At 38.4% G+C, this 15,918-nt stretch overlaps 1 protein-coding gene across 3 annotated transcripts in view; it reads right to left on the reverse strand.

Moving 5' to 3' along the window:
• LRRC49 (leucine rich repeat containing 49) overlaps positions 1-15,444 on the reverse strand; it is a 48,257-nt gene extending 32,813 nt beyond the window's left edge. The window contains exons 1-8 of one of the 3 annotated variants that reach the window (XM_035336264.1): positions 15,320-15,444; positions 14,673-14,755; positions 13,755-13,946; positions 12,795-12,894; positions 11,889-12,092; positions 10,520-10,586; positions 2,238-2,381; positions 190-251 (exon numbers count right to left, since the gene is read on the reverse strand). In XM_035336264.1, coding sequence (XP_035192155.1) covers positions 190-251; positions 2,238-2,381; positions 10,520-10,586; positions 11,889-12,092; positions 12,795-12,894; positions 13,755-13,946; positions 14,673-14,700 — 797 coding nt within the window. In that variant the 5' untranslated portion in view covers positions 14,701-14,755; positions 15,320-15,444. Of the gene's footprint in view, positions 1-189; positions 252-336; positions 436-2,237; positions 2,382-10,519; positions 10,587-11,888; positions 12,093-12,794; positions 12,895-13,754; positions 13,947-14,672; positions 14,756-15,319 lie in introns of those variants that run through there. The other 2 variants (XM_035336265.1, XM_035336266.1) reach the window with 2 other exon arrangements.
• Positions 15,445-15,918: the final 474 nt, after the last annotated feature.

A 15,918-nucleotide genomic window follows, 5' to 3' on the forward strand; every position in this document is an offset into this window, starting at 1 on the left:
AGCACAACATTTAAACACAAAGGGTTAAAAGAATTTATGCTTAAAGTAGAAAATACATAATGGCTTAATTATGCTATCTGATATGTTTAAAAACAGCGTCCGCATTCACAGTGTTTAAATTTTAATGAAATACAGCTATAAGAGGATGCTTCAATTTACTGATAGGAAACAAACTGCTCTTCCCCTTACCTAGATATATTGTTGAAGCTGAGGAACAGACGCTGGAGACGGGGCAAAGTATCCACATCTTTCTAGAAGGAAAGACAGAGGCATAAATTCAGCAGCTGAAGGATAACATCTTTTGAACCTTTCTACTTTGCCTGATAAAATACTTCCATTTCTATACACTGTAACCTTGCTGCAACATTGATTTCTGTTGAACATGCAGATCCATTTCTCCCTAATGCAGACTGCAAGGGAGTGTTTCAGTGCAGATATATACCCTGCAGAACAAGCTGCATCACTTGCAAAGCAAATGATGTTAAAGGAAAGAGGATGAGGCTGCTGCTGGTTTCTGAACAGGCTTTTGGGAAAGAAGCCAAGGTGCTGTCTCAGCATTTAACTGCAGGATAAATACACTTAAAGAAAAAAAAAAAAGTGGCCATGTTGTAGTGAGGTTTTTGAAGTGCAATACTGCAGTGCAATCAGCACTACCTAACAACAGCGGCTGCTCTGGCACAGAATGATCTGAAGGACTCTGTCACATTTGCAATTGAATTTTATAAAACGGAACAAGTTTTCAGAATGAGAAACTGAATTTAATGTACAACAGAACTTAGTAGAAAACCTTAAAATACCTCAAGACATTAGTAAGATGAAACTTAAAGTAATACCACAATTCATTTTTGAAATAAAAATCCCTCACAGCCAGACAGCACAGTATGCAGTGATTTCATGTAAATTCAAACTGTGCACCGAACCCTTTGGTTTTAAATGTGCATCTCCTTATCCTACTAAGGAGTATGCTCCAGCTCGTAACAGTGGACATAAAACCATTATTTAGGGCACATGGGAGTAGCATATGGCTCACTCACTACCTTGATTTTAGCCACAAATAAAATATATAGTCCTCCCTTCAACTTGTGACATGTCTATATAGCATTCAATCCAATTAAAAAGAAAACAAAACAAAAGCAAAACAGAAACAACAACCCACAAACCACAACAGACAACCAAAACACCATTCTATTACAATTTATCCCGGGTAACAAACAATTTTATATTATACACAAAAGAAGGTACATCCCTGAGCAGAACATCTTCTGAAACGCTGTCTCCAGCCAGGAAAGAATAAAACACTGAGATATAAGAACAGAGTCCAAGCCTGTAACTCACTAATTTCACTGTCATGGAGAGCTAACTCTCTATTTGTGAGAGAGGAGGTAAGGAGAAAGCATGAGCTACACCTGAGAGAGGGTGAGAAGGCAGCAGCTACAAGCAAGGAAGAGAATCTCGGTAATGTAAATAGTGTGTGAGGAAGGTACAGTGGGTGAGTTAGAAATTAGCAGAAATTTCTTGTTTTGGAAGCGTAAAAAAAATATATGGCAAGTAGCAAAAATCTGAGACAGTGACAGCTCAGCAGCAATAGAAGACCAAGTACTTGAACAATTATGAGGGCCTGAAAAAATGCACCTATTTAAATAATGTAGTAAGTCTACTTAAGAAGTGCTTGTTGAAAAAATCTAATTGCCATATCTGAACTAAATCTCATAAAATGCTGAATGAAAAGCTTTATCCTTTAAAGCATAAAGGATTTTATAAAACTAACTTGGAGCTTTACTTGGGAAACTTTACTTCAGTATTTTCTCTGCTTTTGACCCAGAAATATACACAAAGTGATGAAGTTTAAGATGGTCTGACTGCTTAGCTGAGCTACAGAAATTATGAAAAGAGGGTATGTTTCTGGGGGCAAACGTGTATGAAACAGTCTCTAAATGTTTATGTTAGAACCACAACGCATCAGAACCTTTTGCCCTGGGGAACTATCATGAGCTACCAAGACTTCTACCAATACAAGCCATCAAATTTACACAAAATAACACAAGAACAACATATTTTCACCTTCATGTTTTAAAATTAAGTACTGAGGAAAAAAAATAACCATCTTAAGAGTATGGGAAAATGCAAGATTTGACATAACTGAAATGCTGATATGTTTTCAACAAGTTCTAGTAATTGTGCACTTCTGGAAGGGATGAAAGAAGGGAGGAAAGAAGATGAGAGGTTTTGTTCCTTACTATAGCAGAGACTTGATTATGACGAAGGTTGAGCTCTGTGAGAGAATCCAGTCCATTAAGATTTTCTACAATGGACAGTAGGTTTCTGGCAAGGTTTAATACTCTCAGTTCACTCAAATGGTTGATGTTTTCTATTTTCGTGATCTGTGAAGGAAGTATAATTATAAACATGCATACTGTGTTTTATAGAGATATAAAATTGATATATGTAGTGCGTACATTTTTTAAACATATACAGACAAACCCAAGCAACTTAATAAAGTGCTTATGTATTTTTCTAAACCTTGATAATAATGTCGTAAATTGTTGAAAACAAGCTACAGTCTGCTGGAGACTGAGTACTAGTATTCACAACAGTGATATCTTTCTAACCACACAGCACTGCTGGACTCAGCAAAACATATTCAAAAAAAATTAGACAAGAAAGCAGCAGCATCCTTCTTTTAGATACACGGCATGTTTGTCTGACAGTCCCCAACAGTTTTTGCCTACTCATGGCTTCAAACAAAGTGACTAAACTACAAAGAACAGGCAGCTGGTTCAACATTTGTTTTTATTCTTAACTGCTTACTTTAAAGATACAGGTGCCATCAAACAAGAGGAAAAACACATCAAATAACAGTGGCTACTACCCCTTACTTTTAATTTTGGTTTCTGGAGATGCAACTGTGTTTTACAAAAGCCTTAATTATTGCTCTGTTTATACAAGCTGATGAGCTTTTTTTTTTTTTTCCTTGCTGTTTGTATTTCTCAGAGTAATCAACTCAGTTATCTCTATCCAGATATTTCTCTCTCAGAGTCATCTGGGACCTGTTGTCCTGAACCTATCCATTCATTTATGCAGGACTTGCATACAGTAATGTGTCATGGAGATGATAAACCATTGCCACTGCACAGGAGGATACTCATACCATCTTCTTATTGTAACCCACATTATAAGGCAGGAAGAAGGCAGCAGGTTTCCTGTGGAAGACTCTGGTCTTCCACAATGTGTGGCAGTGCATTTAAGGGTAGAGTAAATAAGGTTACCAACAGTGGTGAATTTCCTTTTAATTAGAACGATCAGCTGCTCTATCTGCAGGACCACCATAAGCTCCCTTCAGCAACACCCTGTACTCAGGCACGATATTTCTCTGCAAAGCTGCCAACAGCTGTTAGATGCAAGCAAGCAAGAGAGAGCCTGGTGGAATACACCTTCCCAGTGATAATGGGCCTTCTGATGATACGGACTGTCACTACTCTGCCATGCCAGTTTCCTGAAAACGTGTAGCAGCTCCTGGAATGGGAGAACAGCTAAGGCAACTATTATCTAACAGTTTCAAAACACAATGTTGCTGACAATTTTCATACATAGGTGTGTGCATATACACACACACATACACATGTGTATGACTTGAATATGCTGCTATACAAAGTATTACCACAATTTTCCCTATAACAAGTATGTAAAAGTAGATAGGAAAAACAAATAACAGTAAATCACTTTTTGATTGAACTGCTAAATAAACTATTAGGCATTATTTATGTATATTATATGCAGAAAATAAAAATGAGCAGAATACAAAAATAGTAAATCTAAAGGAACAAAAGACACTATAGTCTAGAACAATATATTTAGTATGAAAGACTTGTAACAGCAAAGCCAAGAGCAGATGGTTAACATGAAGAGCACAGACCTCTGCAAATGTCTGTTTAGCTAGAACTGCAGCATGTCCCTATGCAGAATATTAATCTGGGCATTTTGCTGCTCTTACAAAGAATGCTTTCATCAACAATTTATAGAGATAATGTTAATCGCTTTGTTCCGTTTTAAGACTAACTCTGTTGGGCTCTATTGGGTTTTCTCTATTTTTAATCATGCGTGTGTGCATGAAAATACACCCAGTGTCATTACATGGTCTGTATTAGGAAGCAAGCATTATCATCTCTTTTTAGAGGTGATTATTATTATTTATTTGTTTACCAAAAAGGAATTTTTAGATTTTTTAAATAAGTTTTTATTAATTATAACTATTATTAGCCATTTTAGTTGCTTTTTCAAATATGTAAACTTCAAAGACTTGTAAACATTGAACAAAGAAACTATTCTATTTTCTTGTTTGCTTGTATGCTTGAGTACTTAGCTATGAAATGCATTCATTACAGAAGAGATTGTTACGCAGCACATAATGACTCATCAATAACTGCACAAGTTTCATCTTTTAACATGTATTTTGGGGGATTTTTCAGAGCAAGACCATTTCTGGGGAAAAAAAATCAAGTTGCCTTTTTCCCCCTCCCCTTTTTCCTTAACTTATATCATTGAACTTTTGGCAATGAAAATAATTAAAATAATAATAATAATAATAATAATAATGCTTTTTGTTGCTGTTGTTTTTAAGTAATAAAGAACAAATCTCATTCTAAATACAGTTAGTCAAGTTCTGACTTCATTTAATCAAAGTAATTTAATGGAAGACAGTGTAAAGTAACCTAAAATAAAGGCTATAAAAGCATTCATATGGAACACATACCATTCATACTATTCACCTTGACAGAAAGGATCATCAACCACCAGTGTTCTTCCCAAAGACTATTCATAGTGCTTGGAAACACAGTATTTGGAAATTAAATGTTTATATAGCAATTACAAAGAAGTAGTAGTGTCTTAAGCATACCATGCATACAACTGCATGCAGGCTCTCTGAATCACACACATATACACAACCATCATGAATACTACAGAGCTCATATTAGTGTGTTGACAATCAAAGAAATGGAGTATCTGTACAGAAATTTAAGAAGACATTAATCTTAGAAGTTTTTACCAGGCAGTATAAAAATTAATAGCCTAACTAAATCATGTAAGAAAGCTGGCAAAGAACAATAATATGATAGAGGAATTCACATTTTGTCCTTTTTGTAAGGCGTAGAGACAGTGAAGAAGCAATGCCTTTAAAGACTTGATTTAAGAAATAAGTCACACAAGGTAAAGCATTAAGCATTGTGGAATGCTTCATCTCAGTGTTTTAAAGCACATCCAGTTCTCATTGAATTTCTCACTTGGCAGCAGCCTCAAAGTTCAGACCAAATCTATTAGCCAAAATATCCTGCACACAAATAAATCAAAGTATTTTCCAAGACGTTTTCCTCTTTCTGCTTCTCCTCACCTCTAATCTCTTGAAGACACTGCAGTCTTAGAAGTTTAACAATTTTCATTCCATCTATGGGATTGACTTAATAACCAAAAAGAGGGAGAAGTGGACTAAGAGTAAACCAAAAATCTGGCTTCCCTCTTAACTGTTACTACTCCATAAATATCAACAAGAAATCTTGTCTAGATAGACTCTAACACCCCCTGAAGAGCCTGTCTCTCTCCATTGTCTATAGAAAAAAGCTGCTGCTATTAAAAGCACTATGTTAATTTATATCTCAAATACACTGTATGCAAGCAACATTCAGCTGTGATGAAGACTGCTCGGCAGATATTATCCCCTTAACAGAACTGTCTTTAGTTCAAAAGAAAAATGATGCGTCCCCATCTTGTGTTAACTAACACATGGCAACCTCAAAAGGCAAAAACCCAGTTAAGGCAAAGCTGCTATATACATTAATACATAGACAAAAACAATGTAAAGTAGACTACTATTCTAGTACCTATGTAAATATGAGGATGATGGTGTAAAAATAAAAGACAAATCAACAAACTTGAAGAAAACTCAACCATGTTACTTCTCAAAAAATAAATCACAAATACTTGTTCTAAAAAAATGATTCATGAACCTTTACGCTCCAGCAGTAACAAAACAGAAGAATAGAAGTAATCGGAGCATACTGCACAGGAAATGCTCTGAAGGCCAACAGATTTGCTTTCAATGTGTGGGATTTATGAACATCAAAACCACAAAAACACTTCTATCCTAACCCCAAACACTGAACGCCTTTCAATGAGGATAGTAATGAGATGTTGATTCACTGCACTACAGCTTAGTTCCACAGCAGTTTTCATTCATCCAACAGAGAGGCTTTTTGTGGCTTTACAGGGGATATTTTTACAATACCTAATTATTTGTAACTTTACTAGCATCCTTAGGAGTTCCTCTTCTTTATTTTCCTTCTTCCATTTCCCCTATCACTACAAAGGGAAAACAGAAAACAAAGATAGTGAATTCAGTCTGAAGCAACACTAGCCACAGAATCAGAGAAAGCAGTTGAGGTCAGAAGTGACCTCCGGTGCCATCCTGCCCAACACAAGGACCACCACAGCAGGATGTGCAGGACCACATCCAGTCAGGTTTAGGCTGCCTTCACAGATGGAGATTCCACAAACTGGGCAACCTCCTCCTGTGTTTGGCCCTGACAGAAATATTTTTCTTAAAGTTTGAGCAACTTTCCTGTCCTTCAGTTTGTGACCAATGACTCATCCTTTTGCTGGACACCACCGAGATAAGCCTGGCTGCACCTTGTTCACCCGCTCCCAGCGGGTATTTATACACATGGCCACAGAACTCCCTGAGCCTCCTCTTCTCCAGGCACAGCCATCTCAGCTCTCTCAGCCTCTCCTCAGATGCTCCAGTCCCCTCAACATATTTGCAACTCGTTGCTAGAACCACTCCATCAAGTGCACGTCTGTCATGCACTGGGGAGCCCAGCAGCTCGGAGGTGCCTCACCAGCGCCGTGCAGAAAGGAAGGATCAGGATCACCTCCCTCAGCCTGCTGCCAATACTCTTCTGAACAAGGCCCATGGTGCTGGTGTTCCCCTGGTTTCCCTACTACAGAGCTGCTTTTCAGCTTGTGAGCTGCCAGCCTGCACTGGTGCAGGGGTTTATGAGACCCCAAGTGCATGACTTTGCATTTCCCTTTCTTGAATTTCACTGGACTTCTCTCAGCCCGTTTCTCCAGCTTGTCAAGATCCCACTGAATAACGGCACAATCATCTCCTGTATAAAGCTCTCCTTCCAGGTTTGTATCACCTTCAAATTTGCACTCTGTGCCACCTCACCTATGTCATCAAGGAAGGTGTTAAAAAAGTGTTAAAACTCCTGGCTCAGTACCAACCTCTAGAGTTTACTGCATCTCACTGTCCGTCAATCTAGCCCAAAATATCATCATTTTGTCTGTCAAGATGTGATGGGAGACATCGTCAAATGTCATTGTGCTGACCATGCATGATCTCCCCCCGGTGAATCCATGCTGACTACTTCTGGTCACTTTCTTTCCCTTACGTAGTGTGTTTAGGTGGCAAGGTTTTGGTAGCAGGGGGCCATAGGGGTGGCTTCTGGGAGAAGGATCTCGAAGCTGCCCCATGTTTGGTAAGAGCCCCACTGCTGACCAGAGCTGGGCCAATAAGTGATGGCGTTTGTGCCTCTGTGAGAGCAGATTTAAGACAGGGAAAAAACGCTGCACCACACAGCAGCTGGGAGAGTGAGAGGAGTGAGGAACAGCCTTGCAGGCACCAAGGTCAGCGAAGAAGAAGGGGGAAAGGTGCTCCAGCTGCCGGAGCAGAAGTCCCCTGGGGCCTGTGGTGAGGCCCATGGTGAAGCAGGCTGTCCCCCTGCAGCCCATGGAGTACCACGGGGGAGCAGGGTTCCACGCTGCAGCCCGTGGAGTAGACCATGGTGGAGCAGGGGGACCTGCACTGACAGAGACTGCAGCCTGTGGAAGACCCCTGCCGGAGCAGATTCTGGGCCGGACCTGCAGCCCGTGGAGAGGAGCCCACGCAGGAGCAGGTGACCTGGCAGGAGCTGCTGCCCGTGGGGGACCCAGGTTGGAGCAGTTTGCTCCCGAGGGATGGACCCCGTGGTACAGACCCATATCTGGAGCAGTTCTTGAAGAGCTGCAGCCTGTGGGCAGCCCACGCTGGATCAGTTCAGCAAGGACTGCATCCCGTGGGAGGGACCCCACAGCACAGGGGACGAGAGTGACCGAGAAGGAGCGGCAGAGGAGAAGCACCACAGAGTGACCATAACCCTCATTCCCCCGTGCTGCACGGGGAAGGAGGTGGAAGAGGGTGGATGGGGGGGGGGAAGGTACTTTTGGTTTCTTTCCTTTGTTTCTCATTTCTCTAGCTCGTTAGTAATAGGCAATAAATCTCACTATCTCCCTATGCTGAGTCTGTTTTGCCCGTCACAATAATTACTGCGCCATCTCCCTGTCCTTATCTCAACCCTTGAGCCCTTTTCATCGTATTTTCTCCCTGTTCCTCTTTGAGGAGGGAGAGTGAGAGAGCGGTTGTGGTGGAGCTCGGTCACCCACCCGAGTAAAACCACCACACCTTAGCACATTTCGGAAATGTTTTCCAGAACTACTTTTTCCATCCCTTTCCTAGGAAGAGAGATGAGGCTGACTCATTTCATAGTGTATAACAGAACCCATTTATAGTTCATCTCGTTTTAGGCCAATTACAATCTACACAACAATTTTCTCATTGCATAGACAACATTCAGGAATAAAGACACATCCAAATTTTAGTTTATTGATAGCTTTCTTAAAAAAAAAAAAAAAAAAAAAAAAACTATTATTCCTTCCTGGAGAGTTCAGCATCAAAATCCCCTCCACACATTAACTGCAATGACAGTTCTTATAACACAACTGGCTTTGCATTTATTTAAAAATTGTGGTTTTGTATTTCTGAAGAAATCAAAAATAAATGCAAAAACAACTATGCAAGGCTGAGCAGTGCCTTCTGCAGTATGAATTTTACATTGTGGCCCAATGACATCACATAAAATCCTAAGAATATTCCCAGCAATAAGCTACAGATGCATCACAAAGATAACTTCTTTTCTAGAAAATAACCTTAAAGTTTTGTGCTCGATTGCCCCATGCACACAACATTAATTTCTCACATTCGTAAGAAACAGTTCGAATGTAAGATGAAGGCAAAAGTACCATAAAAATATCTGCAAGCATAAGAAATAATATTGCTGTCTTTTCAGTCATGCTCTAAGTAATTCATAGTGTGTTTCACAGTTACAGAAAGTGCTAGAGTAACAAACTGCAGCCCAGAGGAAATCCCATATTCACACAGCACATACACATTCATACTACACCAGACACTTCTTCATGCCAAAAAAGAATTATACTTTTCCATGGTTATGAGAAAAGAAGACAAGTGATACACACTGCAGAAGCATCATTAGACTGACTTGGATTGAAGATCATTCCGATAAGGGAAAACTGCTGCCCATAACTGGCTCCAAATTGTAAAACTGACTAGATTTACATTTTTGACTCTGTGGGAACTGGGTACAGTGTAATGCCAAAAGCAATTTAAGGAAACGGATTTATGAACAGCTGGTTAATATAACATAAATCACATTTTCTATTATAGTTCATTTTGACAGACAAGTGTGATACTCTGTTTCCACACTGTTGATTCTCATCACTCTCTCCAGAATTAACGAAAAAAATGTGTACGTTGGTGAGAGGACATTATATCAACAGAACACTGATCAGAATCCACCATATTAACTATGTGTCAACACTCCATTTTTAATTCCACTGATCTGTTGTTTAAATACAACATTCTAGAATACATCTTTTGATGTTCCCAAATACAATTCTGCAGCTGAAGCAGGTTTGAGAAATTTGATATATAGAAATACAATGTAAGACAGAAGGCTGCCCTAATAAAAGGTCCTTCATAAAGTTAAACGACAGAGACCCTCTATTTGTTAGTAAGTAAACAAACAAAAAAATAAAACCAGACTCAAAAACAAGGCACTAGTATATTTGAGCGTTATGTCTCAAACTCATTTATTTCTTTGTCACGCCTTCAAAATTAGTTAGTATGTACGGCAGACTACTGTTTTACATTACAAATTGTTCACCTAAGTAGAAAAATAGTGTTAGAGTGTTAATATCAAAACTTGCAGAACTAAACTGGAAAGGAACAGAAAGGTAACTAATTAATGGAAGAGAAGTTCCAAGGCTTCATTTAGAGACAACACATCAATTAATGGGAACTTCAGTTCTTCTGACTTCTGGTTTACTTAACTGCAACGTAACTATTTATGCTAGATGACTACTCTGTAGGTGTGAGCGAGTGCTGCTATACTTAGCTTACGCAGCATTTCAGAGAATGTAACTTTCCAGAAGTACAATGTGGAAAGTACAAGAGTTGATATCAAAAATCAAAGTAACATCATACCCCCTTTTAGAAATTTACTGATTTCTGTGACCTCAAGAGCTGAAAAATTTGCTATTGGTTCCCTTTCAAAAAGCAATAGTTTGACAAAGGATACTGGAAATGCATTATGTCTACACAATTAACTTAAATAATCAACTTATTGCACTATACCTGATTTCCATGAAGGTCTAAAACATCAAGATTTTTTAGGTTCTCCAGATTTGAGATCTTCTTTATTCTGAAACATTTAAATGACGACAAATTATTTCTTACATTACATTAAATGTATCTTTCATTGTCCACCTAACAAAAACCTAGCCCGCCAATAGGAATGGAAGAACAGAGCTTTGGCCCACTCAAAATGAGTAAATGAAGGACTATGGCTTAGACTATAACATTCCTTTCTGACTGTCAATAACTTAGTAGTGGCAATATGCCCTTCACTCCTCTAGGAAAGTGAAAGGGGAAGGAAGATTAGATATTTGCACCACTAGAAAACAAAGTGAACATACAACCTAAGCAAATATCTAAACAAAAAAACACCATTATTGACAGAAATATATTCCCAAACCTGTTTAAAGCAACGCTATAGTGATAAAGGTTTTGAGAGTTTGTTAGAAAAACTGAGAATAAAAATCGGAAAAAATCGGTCCTTTCTAGACAATACAGATTTCAAAATTTGGCATAATTTCTTCTCCACCTTGACCATCTTAACACTGTTCTGTCCTGTTTTCTCAGACGACAAACCTAGGTTATGTCAGCAGCACCATCTACTGGCTGGTTGCATGATATATATGATATTTAATGTCATTGCTTCTAGATTTAAAGATTATATACAGATTAAGCTGAAAATAAAGTATTTGCTAGCAGCTATGCCTGACCTGAAATCATTTACACATCTCCTCACATCTATCTCCAAACAATACTGCTATGTAAGAAAACTGTACAATACATTGTAGATACAATTTGAAAAATTAGTCCTTAAAGCAACTTGGAATTATCACCCCACACCCCAACAGTTTGCTATAAACAGAATTATTATCTACAGATGAGATTCCTAATATAAAAGGCATGGCCTCAGGTAAAATACTGCACTACTACAGGTTACCCAAGTTCCGCAATTAGTGTTTTATTGGTAAGAGGGGAAAAAAAAAATCCTCAAAAACGATGTCCATTTTAAGTTTCTACTCCCCTCACTCTAAGGCTGCAAGTTTAGACTTGCCAATATGCATCAAGTAATGCAATAACTGTGCACAGTCATTCCTCAAACATCATAGACAGTCGTCAGCAACGTAGAAACCCCAAGGTGGGGAACACTCAGCATCAGTTAAAACACTCAAGAAGAAAAGAGTTGAACTCCACATCTCAGACAAGATCCATCACAAGGATGGCAACCCAAAGAAGCCAGTTAAAACAAGTCAGCTCGTTGGTCTCACAGCCAACATTACAATCTGAAAACCCTGCAACAGCTGCAGTGAAAGATCATAGATACTGCACCGTAAAGAAGCAGGCTGTTTAAAATGAGTTTTGTTATTTTTACCTGTTCTTCCCCAACAGAAGGACTCTTAGGGATCTCAGAGTTGAAAGACCACTTATTTCCTCTATCTGGTTATCATATAAATCTAAGAAAACAAGATGGTGTAGATTTGAGATATTTTGAATCCGGGTTATGAAGTTATGTTGAAAATTCAAGAGGCGAAGATGATCTTCCCCGTCGATAACTGGGCACACTGTCAGCTTCTGCCTGGAACAAAGAACAAAACACTATGTAAGTAACATCTGTAATCCACCTTCTACTCCCCCACGCCAACTGAACCAAGGAAAGTATATTAACTTAAGGTAGTATTAAGGCCTTTAGTTTTGCTAGTTAAACAAGCGTGGAATAAGGAAGTAACTGCTTATTGTAGAAAAAAATAGTATGAAAATATAGCAGAGAGCTTTCAAAAATTTCTTGAAGCCTGTCTTCCTACAGATTTGCTTGTTACATAGCAATTACATCAAGATTTCATGTTGGACCACACTAAAATTTGAACAGATGCAGCATACCAATGCTTTTGTCAAGTGCCACATAAGCAACCCATTTAGATCAGAATTCAAATGTATCATGTCTATCCACTTCTTCTTTCACTTATAGAACTTGACATACAAATACATGAAACAGTAAGTGTTAATGTGAAAAGTAAAAAGAGGAAACTTCTAAACTACCTCCTTAGTTTAAAATAAAACCTTAACTGCTTTAGGTAACTGCTGTATGGATGTATTCACCACTCTGAGTTTTTACTACAAGGAGACCCATACAGAATTGCCCAATGGTACATGGTCCCTCTCTCAAAAATAAAACAATCAAAATGAAAACCAACCAACAGACATTACCAGAATATTCATCACTTGAGACCACTACACAAGAGCAACAAGCTACAGTGCACATACTCCAGAACCCTCTCACCTTTCCAGAGTCAGTCTATCAGAGTTCAGTATTTTTTCTTCAGCGGTACGTTGCAATATAGGAAATGTTATTGATGAACTGCTCCCAAAATTTGTGTTATCTGTCAGAAAATCATTAAGAGAACATATGAACTACTTCTCTGCCAAATCATTTCATTAACTACAGAAAATAAAAGCAGAATTGTATTTCTTATTAAAAAATAATCATGCAATACATCAAAGTGCATTTTGCCTGCGTTCAGAACTCTGGATATCAGTTGCCTTTCCTATCATTTTTAGCTTACAAGTACATCCCTCTACATCCTCTTGCAAACTTATGTCCATTTGGCTTGTTTGTGACAGATTTTTTCTGAAAATAATCTGTTGTAAGCAGATAGTTTGTAGATGTTTTTGTTTTGATTAGAATTACCCAATGCTGCCTTAAAATAAGATTGCATAGTAGTGTCACAATTTCAAAATCTGAACTTAGAGAAGATATTATCTATATTAAGATGAATTTTAAACGTATCCTTCAAAGTGAAAATAATTGCTAGGGAAAGTAAAATCATTAAGAATGAAAATAAACAATATTGTTGCCCTTGAGTTCTGTCTCTAGTTTTAAAGCCAATGAATGTGAGGAAAAAAGGACTTAACAGTGACTTTTTTATTTTAATGTCATCCTCCTAAAAATATACATGAAAGATTCTTATCACTGTCCTTTTGTTACAGAAGGATATATAAAAAACCTACATTTAGATGCCTATATTATAGCTTGAAAGATATTTCTAGCAGTTTGCTGACAATGGTCTATTGACATCTCTTAATACTCCATGGAAACAGTAGACAACATTTCCTGTTTAATTATACAATCTGACAGGCAAAAGAAACCCATCTTACAGGTCATAACTTTTCAGTTAGTTACACAGTTCAAGTAATAACAATAAAAATAAGTAAAGGACTAGTGAGAATGATACACTGTTACCTGAAGCCTGTGAACTAATACCCTGACTGCTTTGTCGTGATCTGGATTTAGTGTGTATAGACGACTCCACAAATCCTGATAAAGAACCTGTATTTTGCTTCAACTCCAAACCAGAAAGTTCAGTCAGATTGGATGGCACTGGAAGATAGATCTGCTTATTACGCACCAAAGGACTTAATACTCTTGGGTCTCCTGAGGGGGAACAAAATAAAATTGCAGAGCTTAAGTTTACTTCATAATAAAATATATTGCCCTGATAAGAGCCCTAAAAATCAACCCACCCTGAACATATCTGTTGGTCTTTATTACTTACTGGAATAAAGAAGTGCCACACACAAATACCTCAGTGCCATTATAATTAAACTGATCTGTCCTAACCAATCACTGTTGGCATATGACAGGTAAGCAGCAGCAGTATAGCAAGAAGCGTTGTGTGTCAAAGCTCTTCCAAGGGTCACCAGTTACCAGTAATAGCACCAAGTATCTTGCCTTTCAAAGCAAGAAGCACACAATAGGAAAACTCTCTCTTCAGATTAGGTTGCTATCCTAGAAACTAATTTTGTCTATATACATTAAAATGTTACAAGTCCAGTTACAGGTTATGGTACAGAACTGCGTGGCTTCAGAGGGCGTAAGACCGTGGCTTTGTAGGTAAAAGAAAGAATGTTCTTCCATAGACAGAAAGAGGGCAAAAAAACAGTGAAAAAAAATCTGCACTAGGCAACAGAGGGATCGGAGCTTCAGGTTATGATATAGTCAGTTAGGAAAAATTGTCACATATGAAAGAAAGTCACATTTTATAATCATCACACAGTCTTTCTTTACTGTCTAGTTAATAATAACAATTAAAAAAAAAAAGATTAAAGAGAAAAACAAACAAAAAAAGCAACAAACAAACCCTATTGAATATCACCTTGCCTTCCTGAATAGTTTTTTTCCAGATCATGCTGCAGAAGTCTATTGTGGAAAGATGTCTGCTCTTTATTTATCCTGAATTCAAACTGTAACAAAACGTGTAAAACAAAGGTTGAAGTCTTCAAATGCAAAAGGTGTCTCTACACAGACAAACACAACCTCACAAACAAATACAGTTCTCAGATACTGTATGAATGCTTCGAAAAATAAATCTGCTCTGTCTTTACGAAGAGCATTCATTCTAATAAGATATGATCACTTAAAATTCACTTTTGGAAACCAAAATGAAAACACGAACATTACCAACTCATTCTTTTACACTGGATTAAGAAAAAACAAAACAAAACAAAACAAAACAAAAAAAACTCCCCTATAGGACTATTGCAATTAGGGGAAGAAAAAAGTACAGATGGAATCATAAGAATGTAAATTCAGTTTATGGCAGGCTATGGTACATCCTAGTGTCTTTACACATCTTGACTAGGATAAAATACATCTTGAAAAGGGTATCAGATACAATGGGTAGTAAATTAAAAATCAACATATTTGTACTGAAAAGGCAATTCCTAACTGCAAGCATACAATTGTGGCTATACCATAAAAGCACGTTATTTAATGTAGCTATTGAAGTAAAAGAAAATAGTAATTACTGGTTTGTTTTTATCAGGTATTGAGGAGGTCTGGATAACCAGCTGAAGACCGCAATTATTAACCTGCGAATTGGAAGAAGATAAAAAGGGAATACTTGTCAAAAACGTGCAACAATACAACAAGCTTAACGAATATGTTTTTCTCTCAAGAAAGATACCTTCAGCACTATCATCTGGCAATAAAAGGTACTGCCTTCCCAAATTATTATGAAGAATACGATTTTGTCATAGTGTTAAATAAGACTAAGTCACGTTCGGTTTTATAAATGCCAACAGGGTGCCTTTACTGGGAACGCTTTGTTGTGAAGAAAACGAGTGCGTACATATAAATACGGGAACACCCTTTTATTGTTTGTTACCCTCTTTGACGGGGCTGTGTACGACAAAACGCCCCACTTACCCGCTGCGGGACCAAACGCCCCTCACAAGCACCGAACCGAGCAGCTGGCACTCGGCACCCCGCCCTCCCCCGCACCGAGCCCCACCGAGCCGGGCACCCCACGGGGACGGACGGGCCCCCTCACCGGCACCGGCCTCGCGGGGCTGCCCGCGGGAGGCTCCGCGCCCCCAGCCGCGGCCCCGCCGCCCTGAGGGGACGC

Source organism: Oxyura jamaicensis, chromosome 10 (assembly GCF_011077185.1).
Source record: "Oxyura jamaicensis isolate SHBP4307 breed ruddy duck chromosome 10, BPBGC_Ojam_1.0, whole genome shotgun sequence".
Classification (NCBI taxonomy): domain Eukaryota; kingdom Metazoa; phylum Chordata; class Aves; order Anseriformes; family Anatidae; genus Oxyura; species Oxyura jamaicensis.